This window comes from Mytilus californianus, unplaced genomic scaffold (assembly GCF_021869535.1).
Source record: "Mytilus californianus isolate M0D057914Y unplaced genomic scaffold, xbMytCali1.0.p SCAF_1, whole genome shotgun sequence".
Lineage (NCBI taxonomy): Eukaryota > Metazoa > Mollusca > Bivalvia > Mytilida > Mytilidae > Mytilus > Mytilus californianus.
Window position 1 is genome coordinate 8217148 of NW_026262581.1, and position 26303 is coordinate 8243450.

Here is a 26303-nt window from a genome sequence, read left to right on the forward strand (position 1 = left end):
AAGAAAAAATGTCCTTTCATGAACCTTTACTGATTATTAGAACCATGGAGATAACATGAAAATAAAATCTCACTAACAGGCTAAGAATTAGAAATCACAAAAAGTAAACCATTGCTAAAATAAACCACTTTTCATCATTTCCATAGCTGTCAACTGACCCGTATTCTGCGGGGCACAACCAAGTATTTCCCCCTTCACACAGGATTTTTTAAATACCCGCTGGGTATTCAAATAACCCGGGATTTCAGAAAATTACCTGTTTTCACCCGTATTTCTGACCGGTATTGTTTCCGGTATTTAGAAGTCAAATATACTTTCAGCTTTCTCTGCATTTTTCATTTGAAAAGGTAAACATTTGAAATTATTTACCGTGCCAATGACAGCTATCAAACCATTACATTTGATTGAAAAGTATCAATTCAAGGATTGTTTGTTAATTGTACCACAGAAAGTTGAAGCCAGTCAAGCTTGACATACAATTCTATGTCTTGATTAAAAGATTTGCCGTTTGCAAATATTTAATATCCTGTAAAAATCATTTTAAAACAATTTGAACCTTTTAATACATTTCTGTTAGAGAGAATAATTTTGTTATCACTTAAACGTAAAAGCTTTAAATCATATCCATATGCTCTAGATATTACACTCAAAGGAAACACACTTACTTCTTTCTATTTATCTTCCTCCTGCGTATAGGAGCACATTAGCTATAATTGATTTCTAATTACATGTATAGCTGGGGTTTATGACATTCATTAGTAAAAAGAAGTAAACTAGTGTGAATAAAACAATAAAAGGGCATTGCTTTAGAAAGATATTTAATTAATGATAAATATTTATATACTTAACAAATACAAAAGTGATTATTTTTAGGAAACTCAGTGGTACATGTATATGTTAAAAGTATATAAAAAAAACTCTCAATACTAAAATTGGACCGAAAAAGTTTGTACGCGTTATGACCTGACAATTTCTTCTTCAATGCAGGGTATGACCTGTATTTTCAGCTTCAGAGGTTGACAGGCATGCATTTCAGAAGTTTGCAACAAGAAAAAAAGTTTTATTCGCCAATGTTCCTAATAAACTATGCAAGAGAAGCAACAATAGATACTATCCTAAACATCATGCTGGCTATAAATGTGCAAAAAAAATAAGAAAAAGCTGATATAAACACATGCTGCGATAAATTTTTACCATTTTCTTTTTGAATGATGATTAAATTTTCGGTTTGCTTGGCAACAGGAACTTTGGTACAACAAGTATTTGTAACATTAACAGTGAAGTTCAGAAAACTTCTATCAAACGTTACATGGTCAGTTTGGTTCCATGTGTAGTTACAAACAATATTTTCATTTTTATCTCGGTCACAAGCAGGATTGTACTGTCTAGTAATATCGCCACTCTTCCTATAAGTAAAATAAAGTATACCAGTGCTCTCACATGTACCTATGTGTAAAAATACTATTTCTATCAATAAACTCACCATAGATCCAGGATAAAAATTTTGTATGCCAGATTCGTGTCAAAGACTCATCAGTGCAATCGAATAAAAAACGTTAAAAAGGCCAAATAAAGTACAAAGTTGAACATCATTGAGAAATCAAAACTTCTAATGTTTTGCCAAATAAAGATAAGGTAATCTATTCCAGGGTTTGAAAATCCTTAGTATTTCGAAAATCTTATATTCAGTAAAATATATGTGAAATTACAACACGTTGTCAGGAAGTTTCCATGGGAGATAATAAATTTTTCTTTCGAAAAGTCTTCTATATTCAAAAGAATAATGTTTTAGGATATCTCCCTTGGAAACTTATTAACAACGTATTGTAATTTCACATATATTTTACTGAATATAAAGTGTTTTAATTCAAATGATGTCTGATTCTTATGAATATAAAAGACTTTTCGAAAGAAAATTGTATGAAAGTTTAGTTTGGACATTTTTATAGCAATTCAAAATTACTACCTATCACCTTTAGCATGACAATAACATTAAAATTTCTATACAAAATGTTAGACTGATTTTTTATAATAACATTGAAGTGGAATTAAAGTCTAATGGGATTGTAAGTATGCTTTATTTTATCACCTTGCACTTTCACGACTTTACTGTGGTTTTCTACAGCAGTTTGTTCAAATTTCTGACCAGTTGAGCAGTTTGGTTTTATAAAACAAATTGCAATTTGGTCAGAAATTTGAATAAGTTGCAATAGGTGGAGAGCAACACTAACAGTCAAGTCACAGTAAAAACATATTCCATTTCTGTATAGCTCATATACCGTAGTGCTCAGTATTAACTTATTTTCTCGATGAACTCATTCTGACGTATTTATTTCTACATCACATTAATATACAGTCCTATTTTGGCAAACCAATTAATTGTCAGAATAGTATGTATATTTCAAAAATTTAATGAATACAGGTACAAAATGTGTGCAGTTTTAAGAAAAAAAATATATCCTTGATATACTTACATGAGCAAGGAAACTGTAATAGTTAACTTGTTGTAATATTTAACTCCAAGATCCCAGGTACAATTCATTCCTTTGTCCCAGTTATATATGATACAACTAAAATTCTCAATAGGAGATGGAGGGTCTGAAAATACAACATTATGAGTCAAATCAATTAATATTAGATCTCATAATTTCATGCTGATTGACATGTTATGAATAACTTGTCTGTGGATAAGAGCAAATTAAAATGTTATTTTTTTAATGGATTTAGTGATTTTGGGCCTTCGTTTTAACATGCACATGACTCCTCCTGAAAACCTTTTAACAGATAAAAGTTTTCAGCTTCCGATTAATTTAGAATTTTTATTTACATGTTTATCACAAGTACAAGTATATGAAACTGTCTGTAGCATAGATTTTGCTCAATAGTCTTAAAATTAATTTTAACTTGATAGGCAAAAGCTACTACATTGATGGGGGATGATGAGGAGCAGTTAAAGTATATATACATCTCTTGCTTTTAAATATATGGGATTGAGTGTTCCTGATAAATGTGAATCCAGAAAAGGGCTTCTGAGGTACTAAATGTTAGAAGTGTTAATATCATTTTCTAGAAGAAAAGGATTATGACAAATGAAGGCATTAATAAAACTTAGTGTATCTTAACCTTTAAATTAAATGCTGTGAATTCATTTATTTTCAGGGATACCATTTTTCTTGGATTAAGGAAAACTTACATGTTCATGGATATTTAAATTCATGGTTTTGCCGAAGTCTGCATACAAGCCTATAGAAAATTTGTTATTCATTGAAAATTTAATTTCATGGTTCATCTGTACCCACGAAATCCACGAAAATTGGTATCCAACGAATAATAATGAATCCACAGTAGTCAGTTATATTCTAGATTTGTCAATGTGACAGGAATATCTCAATCCATAATAAAATATGTAGGTTACCTTCCTACTTTTAAACCGGAATGAAATCAAACTCATTAAGTAAAATATAATTCATGTACATGTAAGCATGAAATATATGAGCATTACATGTAACCATAGATTCAAACAAGCAAATGGGGACAAATGTTATGTCTGAAAAGCTGGAAAAGCTACATTGTATGGTGATGCTCCATTTCTCTGTCCAGATCACTATAAATATGAACAAGCATTATGATGGTATTTATTGTCTATGCAGTTCAATGTCCCCTACCAGCTGACATTTTTACATTGGATGTGTTTGCCCTTTGAAGGGACAAGCATCAAGCTGTAACTGATTTACAAAAGAGGATAATAATAATATAGAAAACTTTGAAAAATAGCTTTCTTGAAGTGATATATCGGGTAATTTGGCTATTTCAGTATTTAATTGATGTGAAACTAAATTGAAGCAATTTTTATTAATTTTTTCTATCATAATTTTTTAATTTCATGTTCAAAAAGCAGTTTTTTAAAACACAAGGTTATCTGAATAATTCTAACAGACATAAAAGATCAAAATACTGAAATAAAATAGCAAAATTTCCTAAGTTAATGGTATCACTCAATTAACCATGTAAACAATATATTGAACATTTTACTTACAATCAACTGTAACATCTGTTGTATCTACTATTGTTTTATTGCCGTTCATACAGACAAATTTTGAATGTCCAACCTGTTCCATGGAATTCATATGTTTTGTCAGTCTCAATGAAGAGTTATTAATTACCACCATTTCATTTTTTGATACTTCAGTTCCTTTCCCATAAGTAACATATAAATCTGATGAGTTGATGCCTTTGTCCCTTAAAGTGCAAGTCATATTCAAAACTTCGTCTTTGAAAATATAAACATTACAAATATCCCAATCTGAAAAAAAAAATGGGAGAAATTAGCCATACTGTACATTGTTTTATATGTAAGTTCTGATGACTATTTGCAAATTGGTTCTTGCGAATTGGTAAGGTAAGAACAGTCTGAAGCAATACCACTCTTCTTTTTGTGTCCAAAAACATTATGTTCAACTTTATAAGGATTGGTCCAGCAGATTTGAAGTTCTCAAATTAAATGGAAACCCAAATTAAATTTGATTTTATTGTAAAAGACTTTTTGCATACATTATCTAAATATTGTACTTTATTAGAGGAGGTTAAAGGTTGCACTTTGTAAATACAGCTGTTTCACAAACCATGCCTCTTTTGGGGAGATATATAATATTCATAGATATTTTGTTTTGTGCACATACTGGTTCCCAGATATCATCTCATAGAGACATATCTTGAGAATGTTACCAGTATAAATACACATGGTAGCGACGATATTGAATTCTGAGAAAGACCCAAAGTGAAGGGAGGGGTAGTACAGAACTTTAGGTAAGTATAAGTTTAAACTCTTAGAAGTTCGGGGCATGTAAATGTTGGAAATATGCTGAACAGCCCTATGTTTTGATCTTTGAATAAAATAGTAATGCATATCAACTTTCCATTCTAGGATATAATTTTAATAAAACTTCATAGTAGAAGTGGCACAGTTTTAGCCGTAAAGGGAGTTCCTATGGGAAATTGCATTGTCTATATTTAAAGAAGTGCAACCTAAAATAGGATGCAATATCAGAAGAACAAATGACCAATGACTCTGACTGATAGATGATGATTTTTGGTGTTTAACACCTATTTTAACACAATGGCTATTTTGTGGCGGCCAATTTTTATTGGTGGAGGAAGCAGGAGTGCCAAGAGAGAACACAGGAAAACTGACAATCATAGCCAATTAAGATTGGAGTCAAACGCACAGGCCTCATGTTCAGTTCAAACTCACGACCTAAGTGTTCACAGTCTAGAGATACATTAGTTCAACTACTAAGACCACTCAGTAACTGATAGAAAGATGACATATGGTTAACTCAAAATGGTGAAATAGCTCTTCTCTAAAATAAACTTTAAAAAGCTACAGAAGAGCAGCAGGTTATTGTGATTTTGTTTTTAAAGACTAAGTGACTGAATGCGTAATGATTAAAAGATATATTACCACCGTCACAAAAACATATTTTCATCACCACACAGAGAACTGATGCACAATTATCACACGTTTCATAGTCATACTTGATCTGGTTAGTCATGTGTAACATCAACAGCACCAATATTAGGGATTTCATCCTAATGCCTCTTGATGGTTCTACAAACAATAAGAAGTCATGCTAATTATTTATAACTACATAAAAATTCCATCTTTTTCTAGAGCTTAAATTTAGTAGAATTTTTCAGTGTATCTAGTATAATGCAAAAAAAAAACCAAAACAGTCAATGATAATGATATCAAATGTATATATATGGTTACCAGGCATATCAATGTAATATGAATACCTCCAAAGATATTTAAAGATTATTTGGAAATTCAATTGGTACATAACCACCATTTTTATTTTTTGGCATAAACCGTTGATGCTTGTTAAGCTTGATGTTACTAAATTATATAAATGATGATTGGCATTCAGTGATTCAATGTTCTAGCTATGGCCATAAAAAAGAATATGTTTGTTTACTCTAACCCTACCTACCCAGAAAATAGCTGCCTACTCAAAATCTTTTATTGTCCTGATGTGAAAAAGTTTTTTTTTAATCAGATAGTCATGAAGACTAAAAACCATATGACACTTCAATTTCTCTTTGTCGTAGAAAAAAGAAGAAAATGCCTACCTACCTACCTACTATCTCTACCTTTGGGTAGGGTTTGGGCAAACCAAAATATTTTTAAGTGTGGCCTAGTCCAAAAGAGAGGTATATACTCCCATCTGTCCTTTCTGTGCTCTATTATTCCCCATTTTTATGTTTTCTGTAGGAAAACAAATACTTTTCAATGCAAAAAATTTAGTTATAACAAATGGAAAAAGCTTTTTTCAACCCTAAAATACTCTAAATCCAGCAAATATAATTGACTTATTCAATTATTTATTTATTTTTTCACCTATAAACATGATGAAGTTGTCTCTTTTCAGACAAGAAACCATACGTAAGTGCTCTTCATATCCTAGCTAGAACACTGAATGCTACAATGTATATAAAATCAGATATGCATTTAAGAGAAATTCATTCTTTTTTTTCAAAGCAAGTTGAACTCATTATAATTTAACTCATAGTATTTTAATATTTCAGATAGTCATTTTTCCTTCTTTTTTGACAAGTCTTTTTGTAAACAAACAAGAGATCAGGCAAGCTGAATTTTGTAACTATAAGCTACATTTAAATAAATGGGGAATGTGTCCATAGGACACAGATGATGCCCCCGCTTGCATACAACGTTATAAAAGGGGCATAACTCAAGAACGTTAAAAGTGACGCTACCCAAATTTTGATACTTGATCTGATTTTTGTGGTAATAAGCATTGTGTATAAGTTTCATAGCATATGGTTGAGGCAAACTTAAGTCAGAGAACGGAAACGTTCAGAAATTTTTACATTTGTAAAGGGGCATAGCTCTAGAATAGTAAAAGTGAGGCCACCAAAATTCAAACTTGATTTGTGTCTTGTGGTAATTAGCATTGTGTATAAGTGTCATAACATTTGGTTGAGGCAAACTTAAGTTAGAGAACGGAAACGTAAAATTCAGCAATTTTTCCATTTGTAAAGGGGCTAACTCTAAAACAGCATAAGTGATGCCACCAAAATTCAAATGCCCATGTCTGTTGTGACGTTTAAGATTTTAATGAACGTAATCTATGTATTACTGGTAAATTATTAAGTCAGGGATTTCGTTACCACAAATTACTTAAAACCTAAGTTACCTTTACTAAATTCTTCCATAGATATAAAGATTTGGTTTTGAAGTTTGGTTGTACCTGTAGAAAACTTATTTCAAACAGGATAGCACATCCTCATTTTTACAGAGATGTTGTTTACCGTGCCTGGAAATTTAGAAACGATCCTGTATTTTCATAGATGTTATGGCAAGATTAGTAATTTCCAACTTTACTGATGCCAGTATATTTATTTCCAAGATATGCCAGGTCCCCACCTCAGAATCATTAGGTCGTCTTTTTATGAAGACTAAGAATTGAGAAATCTCATTAACCACATGATACAGTGGAAGATTTTGATTCTAAAAGGGTTTTAAAAAATCACTCATTTCCTTTCATGTCACATTAAACCAAATTGCACCATGTACAATCAACATGATCAACAGGTCTTTACTTTAACAATAAAATTGCCAAACAGGGATGGTTATATCATGAATATCAAGTGAACAGTACTTCAAAATAAGAGAAAATGTTGATTCCATGATTTTTGTTTACATTAAAGCCATGTTTTTCTTTCATCTGGTAGCACTTAAACCAATGCCTAGTGATGTATAAAGTCACAAACAAAACCAGTTCTTAGTTACAACTAGGTGTTTCAGACATCTGCTGGTGTAGTTTGTGTAGTTCAAAGATGTTTGACAAAAAATTTGAGTTACTCCCCCCCTTTTTGCTACTTTTCACAGTATACTCCTTAAATTGATGTTTCTTTGTAAAAAGGTTAAATCTCAGGCAAATTGAATGCAAGCTATAAAATGTTTCATACACATGAAGGTATGAAAAAGTGTTGTTTTAATCAACAATTGTTAGCACCTTTTTACTTGTAGAGTAGTACTCTCACATGTATGCAATATCTACATGTATATGTTACAGTGAATTTGTAGAATAAGGGATTATGTATAATCCTTGAAAATTTCATGGATTATGTATAATCACTGGTAACTTTAGTGATTATATATAATTACTAAAATTTTCAGGAATTATGCATAATCACTAGAAATAAAATGCTCCGCAGGGCGCAGCTTGATACGACCGCAGAGGTCGAACCCTGAACAGTTGGGGCAAGTATGGACACAACATTCAAGCTTGATACAGCTTTGGATTTGGATTGTGATTAAATATTTGACACAGCATAGGTTTCTAACACAGATTGAATGTGGTCTAAGAACTTCAAAATTTTAAATTGGACATTCACCTATTATGGTCCAATATCCAAAATCTAAATACATGGTTAGATTCAGCATATCAAAGAACCCCAAGAATTCAATTTTTGCTAAAATCAAACTAAGTTTAATTTTGGACCCTTTGGACCCTTTTGTACTCAATGTGGACAAAGTTGATAACGGGGCCCAAAAATCAAAAATCTAAATACATGGTTAGATTCAGCATATCAAAGAACCCCATATATTCAATTTTTGTTGAAATCAAACAAAGTTTAATTTTGGACCCCGATTTGGACCAACTTGAAAACTGGGCCCATAATCAAAAATCTAAATACATGTTTAGATTCAGCATATCAAAGAACCCTAAGAATTCAATTTTTGTTAAAATCAAACTAAGTTTAATTTTGGACCCTTTGGACCTTAATGTAGACCAATTTGAAAACGGAACCAAAAATTAAGAATCTAAATACACGGTTAGATTCGGCATATCAAAGAACCCCAATAATTCAATTTTTGATGAAATCAAACAAAGTTTAATTTTGGACCCTTTTGACCTCAATGTGGACAAAGTTGATAATGGGGCCCAAAAATCAAAAATCTAAATACATGGTTAGATTCAGCATATCAAAGAACCCCATATATTCAATTTTTGTTGAAATCAAACAAAGTTTAATTTTGGACCCCGATTTGGACCAACTTGAAAACTGGGCCCATAATCAAAAATCTAAATACATGTTTAGATTCAGCATATCAAAGAACCCTAAGAATTCAATTTTTGTTAAAATCAAACTAAGTTTAATTTTGGACCCTTTGGACCTTAATGTAGACCAATTTGAAAACGGAACCAAAATTTAAGAATCTAAATACACAGTTAGATTCGGCATATCAAAGAACCCCAATAATTCAATTTTTGATGAAATCAAACAAAGTTTAATTTTGGACCCTTTGGACCTCAATGTGGACCAATTTAAAAACGGGGCCCGAAATCCAAAAACTAAATACACGGTTATATTCAGCATATTAAAGAACCCCATGAAATCAAGAATAAAACCCCATTGAAATTGGTCAAGAAATAAGCAATTTATAGGAAGTATCTTCTTTTGCACAATCCTGTGCTATTAAATATTTCTTGCTATTGCGCAATACTGTACAATTGACAATTTCTTGCTATTGCGCAATATTGTGCTATTGGATATTTCTTGCTATTGCGCAATACTGTGCAATTGAAGATTTCTTGCTATTGCGCAATACTGTGCAATTGAAGATTTCTTGCTATTGTGCAATACTGTGCAATTGAAAATTTCTTGCTATTGCACAATACTTATAATATAATAATTTACACATCCTGTTTGGTGTGTATCTCCTACCATATCATTATTATTTGATTTTAAATATAAATCAGAAATAACCAACTTAAAATGGAAAATTTTAAAAGAAACAAAAAAGGAAAAAAAGAAAAAAAAGGAAAAAAAAATAAATCCCCCCCCAAAATTTTTTGAACCCCCATTATGATTCATCACCCCCAAACTCAATCCCAGCCTTCCCTTTGTGGTATGGTACCTTGCAGTACAATTTCAGAGAGATCCATACACTTGAACACAAGTTATTGTCTGGAAACTAGAAAAAAATGTGTTTTTTGGCCCCTTTTTGGCCCCAAATTCCTAAACGTTTAGGGCAATTACCCCCAAACTCAAACCCAGCTTTCCCTTTGTGATATGGAACCTTGTAGTACAATTTCAGAAAGATCCATACACTTACACACAAGTTATTGTCATGAAACTAGAAAAATGCTTGTTTTTTGCCCCTTTTTTGGCCCCTAATTCCTAAAATTTGGAGGCAATTACCCCCAAAATCAATCCCAGCATTCCTTTAGTGATATGGAACCTTGTGGTACAATGTCAGAGAGATCCATACACTAACACACAAGTTATGTCTGGAAGTTACAAAAATGCTTATTTTTGGCCCCTAATTCCTTTACTGTTATTACCATAACCCCCAAAATCAATCCCAACCTTCCTTTTGTGGTATTGAACCTTGTGGTAAAATTTCATAAAGATCCATTCACTTAAACTAAAGTTAGAGTGCGAAAACCAATGTGTCTTCGGACGACGCCGGACGACGACGACGACGACAGACGACGACGACGCCAACGTCATACCAATATACGACCACAAAAATTTTTTTGCGGTCGTATAAAAATGTCATGGATTATACATAATAACTGAAACGAAGAGACAATGAATAAAAGTAAAAAAAAATATTTAAACATATTTAGAAACATGAATATTAAATCTTAAGCACAATATTCTAATACAAATCATTTATTATACGACCGCAAAAAAATTTTGTGGTCGTATATTGGTATGACTTTGGGGTCGTCGTCGTCGTCCGGCGTCGTCGTCTGAATACATATTGGTTTTCGCACTCTAACTTTAGTTTAAGTGAATGGATCTTTTTGAAATTTGACCATAAGGTTAAATACCACAAAAGGAAGGTTGGGATTGATTTTGGGGGTTATGGTACCAACAGTTAAGGAATTAGGGGCCAAAAAGGGGCCAAAAATGAGCATTTTCTAGTTTCCAGACAATAACTGTGGAACGGTGTATGGATCTCTCTGAAATTATACTACAAGTTTCCATACCACAAAGGGATGGTTAGGATTTGCTTTGGGGGGGTAATGGCTCAAACCGTTTAGGAATTAGGGGCAAAAAAGGGGGAAAAACAAGGTTGTCCTGGTTAATGGACAAATACTTTAGTACAAAACATAATTTAAAGCAGTGTAAGGGAGATAAATCAAATACATCATTGAAATTATCTCCCTTACACTGCTTTTAAATTATGTATAAAGTAATGGTTATTGAACAATAAAGATAATCTAAAACAGTGTAAGGGAGGTAATCCAAATACAACGTTTTGGTTACTTCCCTTACACTGCTTTTAAATTATGTTTAAAGAAATGCATATTTATAAAGGAAGACCAGTAAAAATATCTGCAAATGTTTTCATCTTTTTTTTTTACAAAAAAATCCATATGAAAGATTTGACACTATATTTTTATTAATTCTATTATAAAATAGATTAAGTTAGCACTATGGTAAATTTAAATGGGTAATTATGGTTGCCAACTCCATTGGAAATTTGAATTGAGATTATGACCATATCTTGAGGGAAAGAATTTTTTTGGGGGAAAAAGGGGGGGGGGGGGGATAAAAAGAAATTGTGGGGGGCCAATTTTTTCTCATTTCAGATTTCAGAAATTAAAAAGAATTATTCTTCAAATATTATTTTTTTTTCAAATTTCAAATATTGAAAAATTTCAAGAAGTAATCTTTAATTGCACAGTATGGCGCATTAGATTTGTAAAATCTTTGATCACATTTATTTATTTGTTATGCCGAATCTAACAGTGTATTTAGATTTTTAATTTTGGGTCCAGTTTTCAAATTGGTCTACATTAATGTCCAAAGGGTCCAAAATTAAACTTTGTTTGATTTTAGCAAAAATTGAATATATGAGGTTCTTTGATATGCTGAATCTAAACATGTATTTAGATTTCTGATTTTTTGCCCAGTTTTCAAGTTGGTCCAAATTGGGGTCCAAAATTAAACTTTGTTTGATTTCAACAAAAATTGAATATATGGGGTTCTTTGATATGCTGAATCTAACCATGTATTTAGATTTTTTATTTGTGGACCCCGTTATCTAATTGGTTCATATTGAGGTCAAAAGGGTCCAAAATTAAACTTTGTTTGATTTCATCTAAAATTGAATTATTGGGGTTCTTTGATATTCCAAATCTAACCGTGTATTTAGGTTTTTAATTTTGGGTCCTGTTTTTTAAATTGGTCTACATTGAGGTCCAAAGGGTCCAAAATTAAACTTAGTTTGATTTTGACAAAAATTGAATTCTTGGGGTTCTTTGATTTGCTGAATCTAAACATGTGTTTAGATTTTTGATTATGGGCCCAGTTTTCAAGTTGGTCCAAGATAGGGTCCAGTATTTAAACTTTGTTTGATTTCAACAAAAATTGAATATATGGGGTTCTTTGATATGCTGAATCTAAACATGTATTTAGATTTTTGATTAGGGCCCAGTTTTCAAGTTGGTCCAAATTGGGGTCCAAAATTAAACTTTGTTTGATTTCAACAAAAATTGAATATATGAGGTTCTTTGATATGCTGAATCTAACCATGTATTTAGATTTTTTATTTGTAGGCCCCGCTATCAAATTGGTTCATATTGAGGTCAAAAGGGTCCAAAATTAAACTTTGTTTGATTACATCGAAAATTGAATTATTGGGGTTCTTTGATATGCCAAATCTAACCGTGTTTTTAGATTTTTAATTTGGGTCCCGTTTTTTAAATTGGTCTTTATTGAGGTCCAAAGGGCCCAAAATTAAACTTAGTTTGATTTTAACAAAAATTGAATTCTTGGGGTTCTTTGATATGCTGAATCTAAACATGTGTTTAGATTTTTGATTATGGGCCCAGTTTTCAAGTTGGTCCAAGTTGGGGTCCAAAATTAAACTTTTTTTTATTTCAACAAAAATTGAATATATGGGGTTCTTTGATATGCTGAATCTAACCATGAATTTAGATTTTTTATTTGTGGGCCCCGCTATCAAATTGGTTCATATTGAGGTCAAAAGGGTCCAAAATTAAACTTTGTTTGATTTCATCAAAAATTGAATTATAGGGGTTCTTTGATATTCCAAATCTAACCGTGTATTTAGATTTTTAATTTTAAGTCCCGTTTTTTAAATTGGTCTACATTAAGGTCCAAAGGGTCCAAAATTAAACTTAGTTTGATTTTAGCAAAAATTGAATTCTTGGGGTTCTTTGATATGCTGAATCTAAACATGTGTTTAGATTTTTGATTATGGGCCCAGTTTTCAAGTTTGTCCAAGTTGGGGTCCAAAATTAAACTTTGTTTGATTTTAACAAAAATTGAATATATGGGGTTCTTTGATATGCTGAATCTAACCATGTATTTTGATTTTGGACATTGGACCATAATAGGTAAATTAAAAAAATTCAAGTTCTTAGACCACATTCTTTCTGTGTCAGAAACCTATGCTGTGTCAAATATTTAATAACAATCCAAATTCAGAGCTGTATCAAGCTTGAATGTTGTGTCCATACTTGCCCCAACTGTTCAGGGTTCGACCTCTGCGGTCGTATCAAGCTGCGCCCCAGCGAAGCATTTTATTTTTACAAACTACATTGTAAATTTGGATGAATTCTACTATGAGGGTCTGGATGGGGTCCCTCATTTATTTATTCTTTAGTTTTTTAGATCATTTACTCTATTCTTTATTTATTTTGCCCATTATTCTCTATTTTAGTACACTATGCGCTATACTTTATTTATTTTGCCCATTATTCTCTATTTTAGTACACTATGCTCTATACTTTATTTATTTTGCCCATTATTCTCTATTTTAGTACACTATGCTCTATTCTTTATTTATTTTGCCCATTATTCTCTATTTTAGTACACTATGCTCTATACTTTATTTATTTTGCCCATTATTCTCTATTTTAGTACACTATGCTCTATACTTTATTTATTTTGCCCATTATTCTCTATTTTAGTACACTATGCTCTATTCTTATTTTTTTGTCTATTTTTGTCTATTCTTTATTTTTCAGTCCTTTATTTTCCACTGTTTGCCCATTATTTTCTATTAACCCCATCTAGACTCTTTACTATTAAACATTTGCTCTGCTTATCCATTTTTTTGCAACAAATAAAAAAACACTTAGCCTTCATATATTGAATCTGATTTTACTGCACTTTGAAGAGAAATAAAGTGTTGTACATTAGAAACATCTGAAGGGGCTTAAAAGGTCAATCAGACACCTCAAATTGATTCCTTCAAATCTTGTGTATTATCTGAGCGTAATTACATGTTTCGTAGTCAGTCATTATCCTTTTCAGCCCTTTTATTAACGATGGCCATTATGTTTTTGGGGTCTCCCTTTCCAAGATCAACATGCGGAATCTGTATCACAGCCGCCTCCAAAATTGTGTTCAATCTGTCAAGCATGTGTTCTGTTTCTGGACGTTTAGCTTGAATTCCTTGATCGTTAACTTTTATCCCCTTAGTTGTACGACAAATTACATGATCTGTGCATTTATGATGGTATTATTAATTTCAATTTAAAATACTTATTTGATTATGAAACAATGTGGTTTAACACAGTTACATAGAATATCACCAGAAAAAAACTGTTCACTTTGATAAATGGACAGGAATAAAAACTAACTGTCCACTTAAAACATAAAGAGGTTATATTATATTATATGATTTATTTGTCTGTATATGAAATATTTTTACCAAACAGAGAATCTTTGTATTATTGATAATCCCTGAAACCATTTCAGGGAATTTGTAAAATAATTATTAAAACTTTCAGTGATTATGTAAAATCACTGGTCATTTTCAGGGATTATATATAATCACTATTGATTTTAGTGATTATGCAAAATCCCTGAAAAACCAGGGATTCCACATAATCCCTGATTATACAAATCCACTGTAACATATACATATTGGATTTTCTGCATATTGAAAAACTGATTATTTTTTCCCCAATTTTCTGTAAAATAATTAAAAATACAACTCTTGCATTTGTTTTTTGTTGTTGTAATTTTGACTTATTTGAACACTAGTACTTGTGTAATGTTTTAAAATAACTAATTACCGGTAATACAAAATGTATACCACATGAAACTGATAAGTATAGATTATAGGGTTTCTACACATTGATATCGTAAAATACCAGCTGCGAGCCACAATGTGAACCTTTTTGGCGAGTGAGCGGCTGATATTTTACGATATCTATATGAAGAAAACCCAATTATCTGTTTATCCTTCTATTTCTGGTCTTTTCCCCCTCCCTAAGACAGTTTTACGCTTGACGAAAGCAAGCTTGATAACGTCTCCTCACACATTGTGACGTCGCTGATAACTTCTCCTCAGACATTTTGACGTCGCTGATAATGCCTGCTCTCATCTCGAAGCAGTGATACGAGAATTACAGAGCGACTGAGCAGGGTGATATAGGCGTAGGGAAGGACGATAAATAGTTTCACCAAAATGTCAAAAAATTTGTCCACTGAATTCTTATGACAGAAAAAGGGTGTGCAGTTTATACATGTATAAATAAGGATTATACACAACTATTTATATCCCGCAAAGGTAGTAAGTCGTGCACTTAAGGACATTTTTTATTTTATTTTTCTGTAGACTTAGCTTTCTTTTTTTATTACTGTGTATTGTCAAGCTTGGTTAATCATAATTGTTTCTCAGTCACTGAATGTACGATGTTGTTCATTACTGGAGCAGCTGACCGGTTTGTTTACATTCAAATTCTAATGGCTTCAAAACCACGTGACACATTGAATCGTTATATCCAATCAAATTGCTCTACTGTCAATTAGGTGATTTTTTAGTACAAGGTAATTATATTATTTGTTTGTATGATATTGTTTTGAAATAGTTTGCAATAAATTGGGGGTTTATTCAATAGGAATCCTCATTACATGTATTAGCCATGAAATTTGACATCAATGGAATTTTATATGAATATTTACTTATGGTCAGAATATCGATCTCTTTATATTGAACCAATAACAATTTTTTTTTTATGAAAAATATATGTATATTGTTTTTTATTAACCTACTCTATATTCCTGAACAAAAATATGGCATGATTATCGTTTGTTTCCCAAAGTTTTTCTATCAATTTGGATGTTTTTTTTTTTTGCTGGAAAATCGTGTAAGACGTAAGGTGCTTGCCATTTTGAAATTCTTAAAAATACGATTTGCTTGGCCTGCTTGGTCTGCCATTGAGATTGATGATGCTCAGTGGAATGTAAACAAAGCAATGGAGGCGGGAAGAGGGGTTTTCTTAAGTTCTGAAATGTTTTTAGGCAATCGGAAGTCAGGTTTGAAATGGCCATTAGAAAATCTGCATTTTAGTACAATACTTAAGAATAATAATGAAAACATATCTTTAGAAATATCATTTTATTTAGAAGTGTAGAAAAAATGTATTCTGCACTAATTTTATACGCTGGTATTAGTGTAGTGATGTCAATGCGGAGTTTTCCCGTATGTTAAGTACAATAACAAAATCCGAACGAACCAACGTTATGACCGATTATAGACTACAGTAGGATATTTATATTAAAAAGGCATGCATACTTTGAGACATTATAAAATTTGAACAATAGGAATATTTTTTAAATTTTATAGTGGGTTCGCTTCATCAGTTGCTCAATCATCAGTGTGTTGTGGATTTCACTTTCAGTTTATTTTTTGTACTTTTACTTATCATATGTCATGATCATAAACATTTTGACATGTTGCGCATGTTGTTGTTTTGATTGCTTCTTGTTTTTATCTTAACTACTCAGCTTCATAATCCATATGCAACTATACCAGTCATAATTACGTTCGATAACTCTGCATGTTACTGGTTCAATTAGGATTATGAAAAATTTACTGGTAACCCGTGTGATGAATGATTTAGAAAATTGAAAAATATAGATATTTCACCTCGGGGTTTCGAGGTTTTTTTTATTAATATAAAATAATACCATAAAATAATTTCTATAAGAATCGGACCATACTAATCTACATAAGTCTTGTCAAAACTTACATGATCTTACATCGTGATTAGGTGCCGTGTTTGTTTTCTTTGATCACGTTGATGACTTAATATCTCCTTAATCAGGCTATGTCCTTGGGTATTATTAGAGTGACAATAACGTGTCATATTTAATTGCAATATAAACAGTGAAATTAAATTGTGTTATTTGCATGGGCAAAATTAGTGTCGAACATCGTCTACGTTTGAAAATTGTTTGGTCGCCATTTTTTTACGTAACTTCGAAATTTTATCAAAACAAAAAGCATGTATCCACTTTATCAAAAAGACAAAATATTTGATTCTATGCTGCTTTAAGGTAAGACAAAAACTGAAAACGCATGCATCCAACAGTTTTTTTTATTTTCATCGTAAAATATTACAATATATATTTTCACAAGTCGACCTACGCTGTCAACATGGTCAATGTAAACAATGCATGGTTGATGCATATAAATCTTTGTTTTGAGTGCGAGAGACAGTTTCTAATAAATATGTTAAATTAAAGGTGAAATAAGAAATTTCTAAAAACAATAAGACACACTTTAATAAATATTTCACAAATTACGTTTTAATTAATTGCTAAATGAATACATGTCGTGTCTTTGTTTACTACCGACATCGGCCGCCATTTTCAAAATATTGTTAACGAATGCCAAAATGTAAACTTTTTAATCAAATTTTGAAGCAAAAAGTTTGTTACCTGAACTGATTTGGGTTTCGATTTCATTTAAATGAATGTGTTGTCGATCTTTTTAGAGGTTGGAAGGATATTATTAACAAATAATAAGTTGAGAAAACTGATCATATAAGAAGGTCCCATTGCAATTTTATTGAGTTTTAACGAAGAAGTCAACGGAGGCTGTGTGGTTATGTCACCTCCATTTTCAAACTTAATTTGAAGCAAGAAATCATATTTCTGAACTGAAACTTAAAACATTTTTAACTGTAAAAATGAAAATACTATAAAACGCGGGGTTGGAAGGTAAAATACACAATGTAACAAAAAAGTTATGATCGTTTAATCTATGTAGCCCGTTCATTTTCATTGATAATCAATCGGCCATTAATGATATACAACTGAATTGTAAAAGTCACGTGATGACCGCGATAGTTGGATATGCTGTTTCATTTAGGGCAGTAACCAGTTCGAAACCCTTTTAAAATTGTTCCGTCAGCTACACTCTGTTAATTACCTACTCTCTCTTTTCCGGTAAAAAGTCTTTAGACATAATAAATCTTTCCCTATTGTAGACTGGTTCTCTCTATGGTAACATACGGATAGCAGAGCCCAACAGGTAAAGGACAAGGAAAGTCTACCCTATTCCTCTTGCGGCAGTGCCTAGACCTGTCTCGAGCCCGATGAGCCTGTTCGATAATTGGATAAGGTAAGAGTGGACCGAAATATCCAAATAGTATTCGATAGGCTTAGGTGGTTTCGTACCAGATTGATCGTACCTCGGCTGCATCGAATGTTTATATCGGCTTAACAAATTAAATTTGTTAGTACATACAATGTGAATTAAGGAACGATTGTAATAATTTTTTTCTGTCTATGAAGAGATAACATCAAATATGTGGTGCACACTAAATAATCAGCGTAGCGTGTTATTTGAAAGTGTGCACCACAGTTTTGAGGTCATTTCGAATAGACAGAAAAAATATTACAGTCTTTCCTAATATTTTAATTCTAAATTCCATTTTTAAGGAGTAAATCATGAAAAAATTGTTGACCACATCAAGGTCACATGAAATTATGTCTATGAGCTGATAGACAAAAAAAAAACTTTCAGCCAATAAGAAGACGTGTTAACGTTTCGCACGATGTCCCTACAACACGACGTTGCACCAAAAATGCGACGTCAAAGAATGTTTTCTGAAATTTTGACGTCGATTAATTAACATTCGGTTTTTTATGTTGTTGGTTGATTCTGTGTCTGTTATTTTTGGGATGTCTTTTTACCATGAATTACCTCAAGTTGTGGAGATGTACATTTTTAAATTTAGTATTTTTCTCCTGGATCGTCCGTAAAAACGGCTAATATAATCCCGGGTTGTATTATTTAAATGAAATAGTTTTCGTCGCTGTTTGCGATTAGTCTTTCAGTTACCTCCGTTTCATGTACAAGTTTATATTGACGAAAAGGTCCAGCTTCGATAGTACGACAATTATAACATGGGTAGCAGGACAAGTCGCAAACTAAAACATTTCGAGGACTTTTACTTTTAATTTGGTGAATGCACCTTAAAGAAGGGACGACTTTAAATGATCTATATCTACTTCGTGGCATTTCAACAACATAACGAAAAATTCGCCTTTTCCATATAGACGACTGTCTTGGTGTCTCTAAATTTTCTTTGCAAAAGTTGTACATATCATTGACATTCTGAATCAAACATTTGCCTCTTTCAAGAATAAATCGCTAAAAGTAAAAAAACGATTTATAAAAATAGCAAAATTTATTCTGTGTCGAATCTATGTTCCGAGTCTGTCAACATGCACCATTATTTTTTTCGACAGCCTTCAATATCTTTTTCCAAATTTCACCACACGATTTGTTTTAATTATCAGGAACATTGAATTGAAACAAATTTAGCACGTGTACTACAACGTCAGAAATAAGCGTTTTTAGGATTTTTCGACGTTTTCAGTCGTTGGACAAAATGACTACCGTTTTGTAAAGTTTCGTAGCATTTTATTCCTTTGAGACCCAAACATGTAGTTAATAAAAAAAGAATCTAGACATTTTTTACTTTTCGTGTATCTAATTTTGTTTTGATAAATTATAAATTACTTATTGAAATATCAGGTAAAAAAACCGCATTTATTGCTTTGACAAATGAAATATTAACTTGGACAAAATGACTACCGCTTGAAAGACGTCTGTAAAGAGAAGATTTTATAAAATCTACTTTTTTTGAACTCACGAACAATGAGGCAAATATTTGTACTTTCGGTAGATGTTAATATTATCTTACTTTTTTAAGACACTTTCTGCTATATCTACTTATAAAAATCACTTTCAGACGTTGAGTCAAAGAAAAACGTCGTTGAACATTTTTCTTTTTCCAGCTTAATATGCAGCCGCCGAGTCAAATGAAATTTGAGAAAATAACAGCTTCAATGTCACAAAAAAACCGACACATGTCGTTGTTCCCGCCAAGTTTGAGGAAGATCAGAGAATAAGAAATAGGGACACTTTACATAAGAGTTAAAACAGTTGTTCAAAAATGTAACGTTGGACATCCGTTTATTTCACGTCATGAGCTTTGTTGTTAGAATCCTCAAATATACTTGATATTACTAAGCATATGACCAAGAGCTATAAGAACATAATTAAAAACATATACTGAATTTGTTTTTCTAGTGGTAAGTGTTTGCTAACATTTTTCTTTTTTTTTGCAGAGGAAATTTCGAAGATTCTCTTTTAAATCCTAGGGGTTGTAGGAACAGCGTGCGCAACGTTGTTACATCCAAAATTGAATGATTAGATAATAACGCACGATAACCAAGGATGTCAATAGTAAGACTATACACATCCTTGGGGTAATATATATATCCAAGTTCAAGTCATGATTTTAAAAGTGTCCAATAGTTTAAAAATAATTAAAAAAGTGATAAGGATAATTTATGTCAATAATAATAAAAAGTTCAACAATCACGTGGGGTTCCATACAATAAATATAGTGTTAAAATTTAAAATCTTGTCAAGGACCTAAGTTATTGTTTTCTATTAGTAAATGTTGTTATTTATGTGTAAAATAGAATGAAGGGGTCATATAGTTTATATATCTACTAACCAACAATAGGTTTAAGTCTCATAGAGTATTCAGATGTTGTCCTTAATTATATCTCTCTAAATTATTTCCATTCTCATGACCGATAGTAGCCAGCTTTGTATAGGATCTTATAAGGTTCCAAGAGTCAAAAATGAATGTTCATTATATTTTACTACAATAATTCCGCTCTCTTGGTATGCAATGCATATACCCAGTCTTTGCATATCTCCTTTCTATAGCAACTAGGTGAGTTACAGGTATGCGACGTTTGCTGGAATACTCGACTAGTAATTGAAGCAGATCGTCTTCAGATTCAACGATGTAGTTGTAGTTGATCTGATGTTCAGCCATCAAATAAGTCTGATGTAGTGGATTTTTCTCACTGATTTAAGGCTTATGCAGTTAACAAGAAAGTGCTTGTAATCTTCTGTTCCTTCCATACACAAATTGCACTCTGCAGATTTTGTTGAATCAAAGCGGTTGCTAATACTTTAATTAGTTTTATATGTCCCAGTCAATATTCTGGACTTTATTATTCCTTTAGCAACATCTCTCTTGTTTTCTCTGACACTGCTCCAATATGTATTAGGTTTTCGGAAGTTCCAATTGCTTACTTCTATATGATATCTTCCTTCTTTCGGGAAAACCTCCTATTGAATACTTTTTAGTTTTAAGGGTAATTCGAGGGCTTGTCGAACATCAAACCATCACATCAGCATAAAACACAAACAATGAAATATTATGATTAATCATATACAAATGATGTATGATATGGTGTATTAGGCATAATTAGAACTATATATTTCATGGTATTTGGCAGGTACTCTACAAATAATATAGATATATGGCTGAACAATCCCAAATTCCAAGTGGTTGCAAATCTGGGACTTAAGTATAACAGCCCAAATTCAGATTTGGAACGCTGATATACTTGTACGACACACAGATGGAGACAGAAGTTGTTTCAAAATTAAATAGAACACAAGTAGCAGTGGTCCAAGACGAAACATGCAGAATCTGGTGTGCAAGGGTCAGTTTTAGGACAAAGTTTCTTTCGTTCTCTTTTTTTTACATTACTCTAGAGGCCTTGTGAGGCTGTTTGTGGACGATACTTTTGTCTTTTTGACAATTTCCCCCAAACAACAACTGCTTCTATACCAAAACACTTATTAAACGGTTTTATATTAACGTCTCCATGTATATAATGGTCCAGTCCAGTGGACTGGAATATGCCGTTAACATGATTAAAATATTCCCTTTTTTTATAGTTGAAGTTCATTAAAAATCATTTTGCAATAGTTGTACCAGGTATAAAGATAAGATTCCTTACAGACACAGATACTTATTCGAGCTCCAGTATTTCTATATAAAGTGATATAAATGCTCAGTTAATTTGAGCCCTGGCATCCAAAGTGGAGATTCAATTCTGCTTTTGGGGTGGGGTTGTCAAAATACTATATCACAAAGAGTGTTATGATATTTTTCAACATATTTTACACAATCGTGATGCTTATTAAACTATTATAACTTGATGACGTAGTTTTAATTTTGATGAGGCTAATGGAGATCGTGGAAGTACTATATTGACAGTACTTCAATGTGTAGAAGAAAAGCGTGTCTGGCGTAACAAATTATAATCCTGGTATCTTTCATGAATTTTAAAAAATCGCTGGGTAGATTCCACTGCTGGCTGATGCTTTGTCCCCGACGCTATCACTCGCCCAGTGGTCAGCACTTTGTGTTGACATGAAATATCAAATAAGTTCATCATTTTAAATTTTCTGCTTAATTTTGTTTTTCAAATACTCCAAACACTAACGTTTTTCTTTCCCAAGGCATTCACAGCCTTAGTCGTTTATAATACAAGTTTTCGGACTTTTAGGATTTTAATGTCGATTTGGCCTTTCAGCCGTTTCTATTATAGCACCACTGATGATTCTTGAATAAACAAACAACGAGTCTGGCGTAAAAAAATATAAGCCTGGTATCTGATGAGTTTTAACAATCTTATCATAGATTGGGGTGAATTCAGAAGGGGGTTGTTAAAAAACACGACTAAGAAATATTTTTATGCTATTTTTTTCTTACAACAATTCACCAGGATTTTGTAAATAAACAATGTTATGCATTTAATCCCCAGGTATAATCGCTCCAAAGTCCAAGTAGTTGTAAAGACTTAATGGTATATCATGCTTCATGGAGCCTCTAGTTTACAATGTCACACTTTTAAATTGAACTTGTCGAAATCGGTCAGGGTCACATATTCGGAAAACCCAATATGAATGGCATAATTTTAATAACGGTCGCATTTTTAACATTTTCATTCATTCAGCCCTTTAAAGGCATTGTTTAATATGCACAATCCATTAATTTTGGCATGTCATTCGGAATAAGTTATCATTCCAATTCAGTCCGAACAAGTTGAAGCCGTTTGATGCATTCGTGTTTAAAAGATCTTAAAAAGACAAAATTGATAACTGGTTAAAATTAAGGTGAAAAAATAGAGATTTTAAATAATTTGGCTGATAGGTTGATTTTGAGGTGAAACTGACATAATTATCTATTATCAATATTAACATGTCACCTTTTTTATACTAAAAATTGGATTACTTTTATTTTGTATGAATTCAAAATATGTTTATTAATAAAATTGAGAATGGAAACGGGGAATGTGCCAAGAGACAACAACCCGACCAAAGAGCAGAAAACAGGCCAAGGCCACCAATGGGTCTTAGACTAGTTTTCTTAAGTCAAATTTATTTTATTTTATTCCACTGTTTTCTTTTACTTTATACCCGCGACGTAAATTCAAGTGGAATTTAAAGATAATCCATGTCGATTTTTCTGTCCGATCGTCCACGCATAGTCTGAATGAAAGTTCTCATACAGTGTAAAAACTAGCCATTTCTTATTACAACAGTAACAGTTTTACATATTCTGAAGATATGAATTTGGACAGTAATATAATTTTCTTACGTTTTTAATCCAGTTTTACCAGTTGTTAAGCTGTTTGAATAATATAATGGAAAAATGCATAATTCATAAAAACGAGTTCCTTATGTAAGGAGTTACAAAATAAATAGATGTGGTAAGATTGCTAATGAGATAGTTATCAACCAAAGACCTAAGAATAAGGATGTTATAGCCCTCAAAAATGAGAAGAACTCATATCCTAAATAGCGACGTAAGATATCGGGATGACAAAATGTATAACAATTCAAAAGGGAAAACCAAAGGCCTCATTTACGGAAACACAATATACTAAAAACATCAAGCAACGAAAATCATTGTATTACTGACCATTGACTACATGTATGTACATGTACACAGTTAACAATCTGGCTAGGTTAAAAATATTTATCAGCTCTGAAACACCCTTACTTTGGACTGTGAAACAATAAAACACACTGTAAAAGAAAAATCAAAATGGGGCTATACTCATTAGATCGGTACTGAACACAGAAACAAGTAACAAAGTCGGAATTATATGATTTATGGTCTTTCTAGCTTATCATTGAAGCTGTGTACTGCACTGACTATATTATATACATAAACATAAGTAAGTAAGTAAGTATTTATTATAGTGCATGATCATTTCAAAATAGAAAAATATAGAATTAGACTCAAAGTTGTTCCTTCTGTGAATGAATGCTGAATTTACAAATTTTGCTTTACAATTCATAACCTTTGCCTAGTATACATAGAATTCTTTTCAAAAAAGGGATATCAAATCCTAAATTTTACGGTAACGTTGTTCATAAAGCCCATCAATTTAAATACGATCCATTGATCTTTTGGATAAAAGTATTCTTAAAAGATATCAACACCGCAGTAAAATCTGTAAATATAGTTTTTAACGGTATTAATATTGATTTTTTTTTGGATAAATTTAAACATAACTTAATATGTATGGCTATACATTTACCAATTCGTATGGTCCTACATCCTGTCGATATAATTTACTTATACTTTGGCATTGCAGAAGGTCATGCTTTTCACAGGCTGTTTATGACGTCTTTACACCAAACCCGTTTGATGTATAAAGGGAAGTAAGAGCCGCCGGAAAGGGGAGGTTAGGGGACAACTTTTTGTTAAAAACATATTGAAAATAGTGAGAGAAAAAATAAAGATAAGCGAGGACACGGACTAAATTCTAGACTTTTGGACTAAAGAAAAGGTTTTTATTTTCTTTGCTTGTCACTTTCAGAAGTATGCCTCCAACTTTTCAATGTACCCCACGCCACTGGTGGGACTGATTGATACTCTAAGTGTGCATGTTGTTAAATACTTATTTTTTTCTCCCAATTCATTTGTTTTGAAAATCAGCTATTTTGAAAAAAATGAAAAATCCATTGGGGCTTCCTCTCTTTAGACTAAAAAAAATATATGCATGTTCCATTCGATTGAAATTAACTGCGAGAAAGGACACCTCGCAATGTCAAAACAATGTTAATTGTTGAGGTAAATGGCCTTAAATCCTTCAAAACATAAACAAACATTAGGTCTGTTATCTTCAATTGTCGTCCAATCGTAAATCAAGATGTCATTTTTGTCCCCTTAGATACAACCTACAGGATTTAAGGATCTGTATAAACTTGACAGGAAATGTGCCCAATAATAAGATTGCAGCATGTAGTTAAATGAAACAAAAATTAACTCTTTATGATTTAGTGATATCTATATAAAATGATTTTCTTATTTCTAACTCAACAGTCAAGCAGAAATAATGTATATCACAAGCAGCGTATTGAAGCACCGAATAACAAGAAAAAAATCGTCAAATATCTGAATCCTTTTGGTTTTTTTTCAACAATTTTACATACATACATCCATGAAATGATATTATGAAACGTTCTATATGTTGTTGAAAAAATGATTTATATAACATTGTAAATTTCACATATTTTTGCGAAATTTTGTGAAAAAAAACATTTATTAAGCTTTACTGTACCTGTCCTCAAATATTATTTCGGTTTGATTTATTTCGATGCATTTAAATGTCTAGTGTTCAAATTCAAGGAGTTTCAACAACTTTCTGATTTTGATCCCTGAAGTGAAACTAATACAAGTAAAATTAACCATACTACTCTGTCAAATTCTATCAAAATTGCATTTAAGAGCATTTTTTACAATTTATACTACCAAATAGTTATATTTGCATAAACACACCAAAATGATTTTGATAAATATTGGAAGACATTTTGAAAAAAGAGGCAGAAGATACCAATGGGACATTCAAAACTCGTACATTTTAAATTCGAGATAAAATGACAATGCCATGGCAAAACACGAAAGACAAACACAAACAAAATAACAAAAAACTACATAGAAAACAGAAGACTGACCAACACGAAACAAAAAAACGAACTTGGATGATCCCAGGTGTTCCGGAAGGGTCAGCAGATCCTGCTCTAATAGTGACATCCGTGAAAATGTGTGAAATAAATAAAGGGTAAATTGGCCACACCTCTCTGCTTG

General features: G+C 31.9%; 1 protein-coding gene across 2 annotated transcripts in view; it reads right to left on the reverse strand.

Annotated features, from left to right (window-relative positions):
- The window catches only part of LOC127698770 (uncharacterized), a 52536-nt gene extending 34109 nt beyond the window's left edge, over positions 1–18427 (reverse strand). The window contains exons 1-5 of one of the 2 annotated variants that reach the window (XM_052202445.1): positions 18246–18427; positions 5462–5608; positions 4037–4303; positions 2475–2598; positions 1195–1406 (exon numbers count right to left, since the gene is read on the reverse strand). In XM_052202445.1, coding sequence (XP_052058405.1) covers positions 1195–1406; positions 2475–2598; positions 4037–4303; positions 5462–5588 — 730 coding nt within the window. In that variant the 5' untranslated portion in view covers positions 5589–5608; positions 18246–18427. Of the gene's footprint in view, positions 1–1194; positions 1407–2474; positions 2599–4036; positions 4304–5461; positions 5609–18241 lie in introns of both variants that reach the window. The other variant, XM_052202440.1, reaches the window with a different exon arrangement.
- Positions 18428–26303: the final 7876 nt, after the last annotated feature.